The 11,396-nt window shown below is 27.8% G+C and overlaps 1 protein-coding gene across 1 annotated transcript in view; it reads right to left on the bottom strand.

Moving 5' to 3' along the window:
- Positions 1 to 6,771: 6,771 nt before the first annotated feature.
- The window catches only part of LOC135957686 (uncharacterized), an 88,350-nt gene continuing 83,725 nt past the window's right edge, over positions 6,772 to 11,396 (bottom strand). Inside the window, 1 exon segment of the mRNA XM_065508472.1 lies at positions 6,772 to 9,934. Coding sequence (XP_065364544.1) covers positions 8,135 to 9,934 — 1,800 coding nt within the window. The 3' untranslated portion in view covers positions 6,772 to 8,134.

Below are 11,396 nucleotides of genomic sequence, written 5' to 3'. Positions count from 1 at the left end.
ATTCAATTTATTTAAATCGTAGTTCTTCTTTGTTTTTAGTATTGAACAAATCTATGGATATAGTCAGTCGAATCATTTGATTGGCAACAAATTACAACGAATATGTTTTATCTATTAGGAAATAATACTGTAACTTTAAAAATAAAACTTATAAAGAAATTCCTGAAATTTACAGGAAATTTCTAAAAAAAACAATTTCTGGTTACTGTATACCTTACTGTCCACTTGTAAGGTATATAATGGCGAATACACAAGTTTTTGTTAATGAATGATCTTAACGAACATGCCAATTTATTGACGTTAGACTGACTTTTTTTGATGTAGTTACTTCTGTAAGCAGTGGTATCTTTACATATCATATCTTTATTACCATCGCTGTAGGGTATCATGCATTCTGTCGCTTCTTTAAATCCTATAAAAACAATTACCAGTTATTATATTACAGACAGAAATAACCAAACATAAAATCACATTAAAATTTATTAATTCATTAGAGATTCTCTAGTTCATAGTTTCTTTCTAACTTCAGGGAAGAGTTTTTCCGGGGTAGAGGCGGGAGTGAGTAAATTGGTTTTTATACAATTTTAACAAACAAACAAATAAAAGCTTAAGTTTAAGACAATTTGAAACAATGTTTTTGTTGTTGGTATTTTCTGTTTGTTTTTTTTTTAAATTATTATTTTTATAGTTTTTAGTTTTATTTTTGTTCTAATCAATTATTTAATGCAACATGCATAGTTGTTTGTAGTTTTGTAATAGTTTTGGAAACATTTTAGTACATTTACAAACAATTATTTTCTTTTTTTAAGTTACTTACTTTTTAGTATAGATTTAAATAACAATTTATTTATTTATGATTTTGTTTCAGTTTTTTTTTAATTTTATAACAATTATTTTTTATATATTTTTTTTGGTTTAATTTTTCATAAGAATTTTTTTTGTTTAAGGATTTTTCATTTCACAATTTGTTGTTTGGTAAGAGTAGATTTTGTAAGTTTTTTGGGGGGGGTTTTTATTGGAATAAATAACAATAAAAAAATAAATATTTATTTTGTTTATGGTTTTAGGTATTTGGTTTAATAAATTTTTAACTCTGGTTTTGTGTGGCAAATTGTTGGTTATAGGATAGGTTGTCAGTTTATTGTTAGAGTTTTTAGGAATAGAGTTTATATTAAAGCCTTTTGGGTTTTTCGTTTTTAAAATTGTTGTAAAGAAATAAATAATTGAAAAAATAAGAAGATTTCGTTAGTTATGAAATATTTTTTGGTAAAATTTATTTTTAGCTTTAGTAGACAGTTGGTTGCACAAGAAAGTAAAAATTATAGAAAACCATCGAAGCTTTAAGGAAACAAAAGCTGTAAACACAAAACACTGCTACTTGGATGCTTAATAATGATGATTGCATACCGCCTGCATTACTCGGAAACAGCTTTGTAATGACTGCTTTAAAATCTTATGGCTGAATTTAACCTCGGTGTTAATTGTTAAAAACAACACCCAATATCCTTATGCACAACTTTTTCTTTATAAAATGTTTTTCTTTTTAAAAAAAATTCATCAAAAATTCACTTTGTCGAAATTATCACAGCACACAAGTATTTTGACTTAAAAAAAACTCTGTTTTTATTTATTTATTCAGCGTGTCTTGCTCAAAGAAACCACAAAAAGTTTTGCTGTTAAATAAAAACATTTTGTTTGTTGCTTAACACAAAAACAGAACAGAAAAATATTTCTGCAAATTCTACTTTTTTCACATTCTTTATAAAATTTTCGCTTTAACTCCTTTTGTACAATTAAGAGAAAAACTTTTTTTTGAGAAAAACGTTGAAGAAAAAAATCAAAATACTTGTTTAAAGATGCTGCAAATACTTAATTTCTTCGCTAAATTATTTACTAAAAAAAAGAGAAAAACAACCAAACTCAACTAAAAGTAGGTCAATTGTGGAAATATGTACCAAAATTAGAAGCTAAAACTTATAGAGAAAGAAAAAAAAAACTAATTAACAAACTGCAGTAATTAAAAATGAAAGAAAAAAAAACAGAAATTTATATCGACAAGTTAACAACAAAATTTTAAGTGGCAGCAAGCTAAAGCCTGTAAATGTTAAATGAAAACCTAAAATGAAATTTAAAATAACAGCTTTACTTTGAAAAATAATTAAAAAACAAAATCATTATTTTATAAATTTTTTATAAATCATTTTATTGTATAAATTTTTTTTTAAATTTATTTTGGTTTTTTTTATCAATTTATTTACAATTTTTAACTTAAATATTAAAGAAATTATAGGTAAAATTAGTTAATAATAAAAATATGTAAATTTAACTAAAGTATTTATGAATTAAATTAATGTATTTAATATATAAATTTACTACAACTAAGAAGATGAGAATTTTTATAGTGGTAGCGTAAAGAAACAACGTAAATAAATCACTGGACGTGACCGAAATCTTTTGTAGATAAAGGATAAAAAGGACCTCAATAGAAATAGTAGTTTGTTAATACATGTATGAATTAACAGCAAAATGGTTCCATATATTTGAAACAAGACATGTTTTAGTTTTTATACCCTTCACCATGAGTGGCAAGAGTTTATATATGTAAGTTTGTCATTCCGTTTGTAATTTCTACATTTTTCATTTGCGATCCCACAAAGTATATTTGTATATTCTGGATCGTTAGATAGCGGAGTGGATATAGCCATGATCGTAAAATTTGTAAAATTTACACTCAAAGTACATACTTGTACGCACATTAAATTTTCTGAAAATAAGCGAATTCACTTAATTGTGAATAAATTCGAAAATAATTAATAGATTTTTATGATCGATATCTCATTTTGTTCCTATTATATGTGGCTTAGCGATAAAATAACAAACCTAAACAATTTCTGCTGTTTTCGATTTTACATGATTTTTTTAAATCAAAAAAAAAAATAGGATATTTTCACATAAAAAATATATTTTTTGCTTCAATTTGTTATTATAACTCCGAAACTAATGAGCCCATTAAAAAGCAATATATACGTGAAAATTTGTACATAACATGGGGAAAATATTTTCAAAATTTGTACATAACATGGGGAAAATATTTTCAAATTTTAATCAATCGAAAGAAGAACATTAACTACTCAATTTTATGTATATCAAACAAAAAAGTAAAATTTTGTAAAAATGAGCGAATTCACTTCATTGTGAATAAATTCGAAAAGAATCAATCGATTTTAATTTTCGATATCTCATTTTGTTTTTATTATATGCAGCTTTGCGACAAAGTAATAAACCTGAACAAGCTCTGCCGTTTTCAATTTTTCATGATTTTTTTAAAACAAAAAATAAGATATTTTAACATAAAAAATATATTTTTTGCTTAAATTTGTTATTATAACTCCGAAACTACTGAGCCCATTAAAAAGCAATGTATATGTGAAAATTTGTACATAGCATGGGGAAAACATTTTCAAAATTTAATCAATCGAAAGAAGAACATTAACTACTCAATTTTATGTAAATCAAACAAAAAAGTAAAATTTTGTGAAAATGAGCGAATTCACTTAATTGTCAATAAATTCGAAAATAATCAATCGATTTTTATCTTCGTTCTCTCATTTCGTTGCTACTATATGCAGCTTTGCGGCAAAGTAATAAACCTGAACAAGTTCTGCCATTTTAGATATTTCATGATTTTTTTAAAACAAAAAAATTGGATATTTTCACATAAAAAATATATTTTTTTCTTCAATTTGTTATTATAACTCCGAAACTACTGAGCCCATTAAAAAGCAATATATATGTGAAAATTTGTACATAACATGGGGAAAATATTTTCAAAATTTTATCAATCGAAAGAAGAACATTAACTGCTCAATTTTATGTATATCAAACAAAAAAGTTAAATTTTGTGAAAATAAGAGAATTCACTTAATTGTGAATAAATTCGAAAAAAAATCAATCGATTTTAATCTCCGATATCTTATTTTTTTGCTATTATATGCTGCTTTGCGACAAAGTAATAAACCTGAACAAGTTATGCCGTTTTCGATTTTTTATGATTTTTTTAAAACACAAAAATTTGCTATTTTCATGTAAAAAATATATTTTTTGCTTCAATTTGTGATTATAACTCGTGAACTACAGAACCGATTAAAACGCAATATATAAACAGATTGAAGGTTATTCAAATTTGAACTTTTCTGAATTTATTTCAATAATATCGGTCTAACCCTAACCCTTTTTGAGTTATTATAAATTATGTGGAGAAACATCTAAAAAAAATAATTTTAGAAAAAAAAAAATTAAAAATATCTATCCATAGAATTGAAAAATTTTACCATTTTGTAATTAGGTAACCATGATGCATCAAATCTATATAGCTTTTAGTGAAGCCTTTTTTTACTGTTGACCTGTGTTATTCTAAGCGCAGCCTGAAATGTGTTCTTATTCGCAACAGAAATAAATTGGGTTCGTTACCGATTGCACATACAATTAAGGCTTAAGTATAATATTCTACTATTTCCTCGGTTATAGATAAAATAATGTACAACGAACACAGATGGCTAATTCTTGCGGACCGTAAAACTGTTAATTTTCTCAACAAGGAGGCTACATAAAAGATATTCGTACAAATATACACCACATTTTTCCATTATTCCAAAAATCAAAATCGTGAGTTTTTCAAAATAAAAAACGAAATAAAAATGGGAATGACCAAATAAATCCAAAGAGTATAAGCTTACAGAATATGATCGAAATCGGAAGACTCAAGGTCGTTTTGTTTGTGATGTCTTATGGAACTCATGACATAAATACACTGTCTCTGAAATGGTGTAAATACAATTTGTATTTCAATAGCTCAAAGTTCAACTTTCGGGGTACAAAATACAAAGCCATATGTCTCAAAAAACAAACCTTTAAAAATTCTTTAAAAAAATATCTGCAAATAATTTAATACTCATCTTGCTTGTGCAGGAGTGAAATGTTTTTGATTTAATAGATTTGTAGTTCGCTTTTAGATGGATTCTCTCATATACAAAAGTGCTGAAATATTACCAAAACACAAAAGTCCTTACTGTTATTTTAATTAATAAAGAATTGCGTTAATTTTTAACTTCTGTTTAATTTTTAACTTTTGTGTTTAATATACAGAAAAATCCTTTTTATCACATTTTTAATACTCTGCCTCAGCCGTTACAAATTAATTCATTTACCAATTTCCGGTCTTTCACCCGCATATAAATTTTAAACGAATAATTAAACTTAAAAACTGAACAAAGTTCAATGAGAACTTTTTTGCTTTTTTTTGTATTACATTTGAGCCACAAAGATCCTTCGAGTCAAAGGAAAACCAGAGTTAAAAATTTACACACTCCCAAACACATACAAATGGAGGCAACTGAAATAACTGACTCTTGTTTACACTTAACATATATTTAAGGACACAAACACACACACACACAGAGGATACAGGAAACCCCAGCACACACCCACACCTATACAAACTTATTTGTGTATGTTTGCGTGTATTAGCATTCTTTTATGTTACGTTTCAGTTTTTTTTTCTAGAAACTCTTTGTTGCACATCAATTAAAAAGCAAACATCGGTAATAACACACTGCTCGTTCTCTTGCATGGAAATATTGTACATCTAGTTAAGTTTGGGTGTGTGTGCCTGAGTGTGTCTTAGGGTGGCCCTTAAAACACAATTAAAACCATATGCGGAAAGTTTGAGCAAAAACGGATAACGTTTGGATATTTTATTTGTAGTTTCGAGTTTTGGGTCACCAAAAAAAAAATATTTAAATCATGCATATTTCAAATCGAAAAATTTTACATTTTCAAACATTTTATTAAAAGAAATTTAAAAAAAGATAATTGCTTTTACATTCTAATATACACTAAATGGGGTTTAAAATTCGAACAGTTGTACCTGTTATAGATCAGCAGATTTCGATGAATATTTGAGTTGGTCACAAATTTGTTAAAATTAATTTTCCTAACCCAATTTCTAATATTTACTTTTAGATTGTTTCTTTGGATTGCCAATTAACGATTTCGCAATTGTTAGTTAACCATTTTATATCAGGGGTGAAAAAATAGTTTTAATAACACAAGCTTACAAACAAAAATTTTTTTGTTGCTCATTGAAAGAAACATATGTTTCATATCAATATAGAAAGTTTTATCCGAATAATTTTCCAAATAGATAATTTTATCCGATTAATTTTCAATATACACTATTTTATCCGAATAATTCTCCATATAGAAAATTTGATCCGAATAATTTTCCAAATAAATTTTATCCGAATAATTTTTCAATAATTATCCACATAGAAAATTTTATACGAATAATTATCCAAATAAATTTTATCAGAATCATTTTTCAAATTCATAATATTATCCGAATAATTCTCCATATAGAAAATTTTATCCTAATAATTTTCTTAATAAAAAATTTTATCCGAGTAAATTTCCATTAAACAAATTTAATTCGAATAATTTTCAATATACACAATTTCATCCGAATAATTTTCCAAATAACAAATTTTATCCGAATAAGTTTTCTAATACATAATTTTATCCGAATATTTCTAGATGTAGTAAATCTTATCCGAATATTTCTCCAAATAACAAATTTTATCCGAATAATTTTAAAATAACAAAATTTATCCGAATAATTTTCCAAATTTTATCGGAATAATTTTCCAAATACATAATTTTATCCGAATAATATTGGAATAACAAAATTTAGCCGAATAATTTTCTAAATATATAATTTTATTCGAATAATTTTAATAATAAAAAATTTTACTCGAATAATTTTCAATGGACACAAAAATGTTATCCGAATAATTCTACGCCAGTTTAAAGCAGAGCATTTGAGCGGGAGGGTAAAATTAAACCTCTAGTTATAATACATTTTTTTTGGACTTCATATATATTAAGAAATAAATATGATCCCATAGTGGGGAGGGTGTATTGGGTTTGTGCAGAAGTTTGTAACGCCCAAAAAAGTATACGGATCGACTAAGAATTACTTTCTGAGTCGATTAAACGATGTCCGTCTGCCATTTTGGACATTATGACATAAGTGATATATGTACGGAATTCATGTCACCTAATTGTATTATGATCGGCCCATAATTAGTCATAGCTCCCATATAAGACCCGCTTCCGAAAATCACTTTAACGTGCATAAATCTCTTAAAAATGTTGGTATACAAATAAAACTCAACTTAAATAACTTTTATATAGACGTAAATAATACGACCTAATTTCATGGTGATCGGTGCATAATTTGTCATAGCTCCCATATAAGGACCACTCCGAAAATCACTCATTATTGAAATTATAAAAGAAAAATGTTTTATAGTCATTTACTTAGTCTAGGGTCGGGCCTGATCGACCATACTTTTTTGATTGTTTTAATATATTTTAGTGCAAAGGTCTAAATTTTAATATCTTGGACATTTTTTACCCCAGATATAAAAAGGATCCTAGAAATTTAAAAATACAAAATTGAAATCTACAAGTAAATATTAGAAAAAGGGATAAGTAATGTAGAAAATAATCTAGGAAATGTTTTTTTTTTATAAAATAATTTAAAGAAATTTGTGACCAAAAACTAAATTCGTTCGAAATCTGTCAATTTTAAATCGGGTTTCACTCTAACCCATATTAAGTACAAATGTTTAAATTTGCATTTTTAATCCTAATTTAGTGTTTATTGGTATCGAAAACAAGTTGTTTAATTTTTTGAAATTTAGTTTAAAAACATTTTGATAATATGGGTTTCAGATATGCAAGGAATTTTAAAATTATTTTTTTTCAATACTCAAGTTTTGAAATTTGTTTGACAATTTCACTTTGACTTGAAACAAGAATTTTGAAATAAAATGTGCAACTTGCAAGCGTTATCCGATTTTGCTCAAATTTTTAGCAGTTGAGTTGTATATAATGGAGAACTATTTAAGACCTTTAGAAGGACCACCCTAGTGTTTATGTTGTAAGCGAAATAGGTAGTTTGGAGTTTGTTGCAGTAGAATGTATGTACTAGTAGTAGTAGTTATTGTTGTTGTTGCTGTTGTATTAGTTAAATGTAGAAAATTGCAACCAATTTTGTGGAGAGCAAAAAATATTAGCAAGAAACGCCCTGCTTAGCAACAGTATACCAAGTGCTCACTTTAACCAATGAAGGAGAATCGGGTGTAGTGGCTGCAGCCAGATTAGTGGGGTCCACTTCAGCAGATGTTGTAGGATTATTGAAATTTAAATTTCCCTGTTCATCTGATAATGGCAACGGTGGTGGCGGTGGAGGTGGTGCAGGAGGTGGTTGTGCTAGGGCTTGAGAGGGGATGTTGGTGTTGGTGCTAGTTGTTGTTGTTGCTGATGCTGTTACCACTAATGTGGTGGCATCTAAAGAAGCAACAGCTGTAGTAGATGCGGTCTCTAGATGTGTTAGTGGCAGTTGTGGCAAATTATGATGTAGATGTTGATGGTGGGGGTAATGGTGATAATGATGGTGATATTGCGTTGTTGTTGCTGTTGCCATAGAAGTGTTCCCAGAACAGCAACAACAACAACATGCAGTAGTAGTAGCGCCAGTGCCAGTGGTACAACAATTTGCTTGTTGCCTGTAATCACTGCTACATTGGGGACTTTCATGATGATGAGTAGTTTGTTGATTTTGCTGATGGATTGAGGAGTAGCAACAGTTTTGTAAAATGTTTGCAGCTGTTGTTGTTGGTATTGCTGCTGTCGTGTTGGTGGCAGTTAAATCTTTTGTTGGCGTTGCATGCGGCTGTTGCTGATTTTTATTTGATTTTTGATTATTTGATAAATGTTCATTATGCTGATGATGATGTAGATGATGGTGATGTTGATGGTGGTGGTGTTGATGTTGCTGCTGCTTCAATTCACTTTCCATGGTTAAAGTTGTTGTTTGCATGGGACTTATGGCTTGTTGGCCTCCAAAACGTTGCTGCTGTTGCCCATAAACGTGTGTGTATTGCACTTGATATGCTGTTAGTTGCTTTTGTACATGTTGTGGATGATGAAAATGCAACATGGGTGGCATTTGTCGATCACGTCCCACTTGTGGTCCCACTTGAGGACAACGAAAACGTATGGCCTGTTCGTTGGCCGCATTCAAGTCCCGTATTAATGGCAGTTTTAGATGTTGCTCCTTAGTTTTATTGTTATTGTTAGTTTTGTTGCTGTTGCTATTATTATTATTGTTGCTACTACTAGCAGTGTGTTTATTATTACGGGCACGTTTAGCACGACTCTTAGAACGGGATTTTTTGGAGCGGGTTTTTTGTGCTTGATTACCAGCAGCACTCGTATTGGCATTTCCACTGCCACTGCCCGCACAAAATGAACTAAAACGCTGTTTACTTCTCTCACGTTTGGCATGCTGTTGCTGTCGTAATTTACTACGCTGTCGCGGCCTCATATATTTATATTGCAACTCGGATTGTGGCCTCAAGCAGTGGCGACAATATGAGTCTGACTCGCTCACCTCACTTTCGCTATCTTCGTCGTCCACATTGCGGTCTTCATTATTTACAGTTGTTACCGATAGAATCTCCTCCACATCAGTGGCATCACCTTCATATTTTTCACGTAATTTTATTTGCTTGTCATGCTTTCGTTGTTCACGTATTGCCTTCATTTGTTTGCTGTGTTTGGCTTCTTCCGTTCGTCCGGCATGTCCTTTTGTCCGCTGTCCACTCTCTAAACGTTTGGCCTTCTTAGTTGTCGCTGTTGCTGCTGCTGCTGATGATGATATTGTTGATTTCTTTATTTCACATTCCAGTGGATATGGTCAGAATGCAGAATCAAATACTGACATTGATCTCGAAATGGCATCATCATTGTGACAAGCCTCTAGGAATTCTTCCAGCGTCACTACACCATCACGATTTATATCCATTTTCTAAAATTGAAACAGAGAATAAAAAAGTGCAGGTTTTTTGTGTGTTTGGTTTGGTTGCTTTGTATTGCCAACATTAAGTATACTTTTGGTTTTCACCGAAAATAAATGAGGGAAGAAAAAACAACATTTTAAAAAATGTCTCAAATACGTGACCAGTTTTGTTATAATTTGAAAAGTTTGGAGCTAAACATTTGCCTCCATATGTTGCTTGAAATGCCAAAAGATTGTTTGAAAGTGTAGTAAGATTTATCTGCTTTTTCGCGTTAGATTTTATTCATGAGGTTCGGATGCAAAATGTTGTTGAATAAATTTAATAGTATTTTTTTTGGCAGTAAGTAAATTTAGGAGAATAACTTAAATTACATAATTTTTATTTAATAAATCATTGATTGACTAAGAACAAAATGGAAATAGTTAGATAAATCCGGGTTTAAATTATCTTATTTTATATTTATTAAACCCTATTATTTAATCTGGTCTTTTGAACTTTTAATTTTGACACAAAAGTGCGAACAATTTTATTCGAATAATTTTTGTTTAGAAAATTTGTTATTTGTTATTTAATATTTTAATTTTGAATATTGCAAAATTGTATCCCAATAATTTTGTATAGAAAATTTTATTTCAATAATATCGAACTTTTAATTCGAATAATTCTTAATATTAAAATTTCATTCGAACGATTTTCTTTATAGGAAATTTTATTCGAATAACATTTACATTTAATTTTATTCGAATAACATTCAATATAGGAAATTTTATGGAATAAATTTTTATTTTGAAAATTTAATCGAATAATTTTCAATATTAAAAATTTTATTCGAATAATTTTTATTTCGAAAATTTTATACCAATATTTTTTCTATATAAAAATTTTCATTCAAAATTTTTTAGAATATACATAAAATTATTCGGATAAAATTTTCCATATTAAAAATTTTTGGAATATTCATAAAATTTTTCGGATAAAATTTTCCATAATGAAAATTATTCAAATAAAATTTTCTATATAGAAAGTTATTCGAATAAAATTGTCTGAATGGAAAATCATTCGAAAAAAATTATATTATTGAAATAAAATTTTCTATATAAAAAAATATTCGGATCAAAATTTCCATTTTGAAAATTATTCGAATAAAATTATATACATATATAAAAAATCGTTCGAAAAAATGTTAATATTATATTAATAAATTTTCGATATTATTGAAATAAAATTTTTTGTATATAAAATTATTTTCTCAAAATAATAATTTTCTTTCAAATATTTTATCCGAATAATTTTTTATATAGAAAATTTTATTTCAATAATATATTTTTTTCGAATGATTTTCTATTCAGACAATTTTATTCGATTAACTTTCAATATAGAAAATTTTATTCGAATAATTTTCAATATTGAAAATTTTATCCGAATAATTTTCTAAATATTTTGAATGAAAAATTTGATTTGAATATTTTT

Source organism: Calliphora vicina, chromosome 4 (assembly GCF_958450345.1).
Source record: "Calliphora vicina chromosome 4, idCalVici1.1, whole genome shotgun sequence".
Taxonomy (NCBI): Eukaryota; Metazoa; Arthropoda; class Insecta; order Diptera; family Calliphoridae; genus Calliphora; species Calliphora vicina.
The sequence above is the reverse complement of the archived record's forward strand: the minus strand, read 5'-3'. Positions and strand labels throughout refer to the sequence as shown.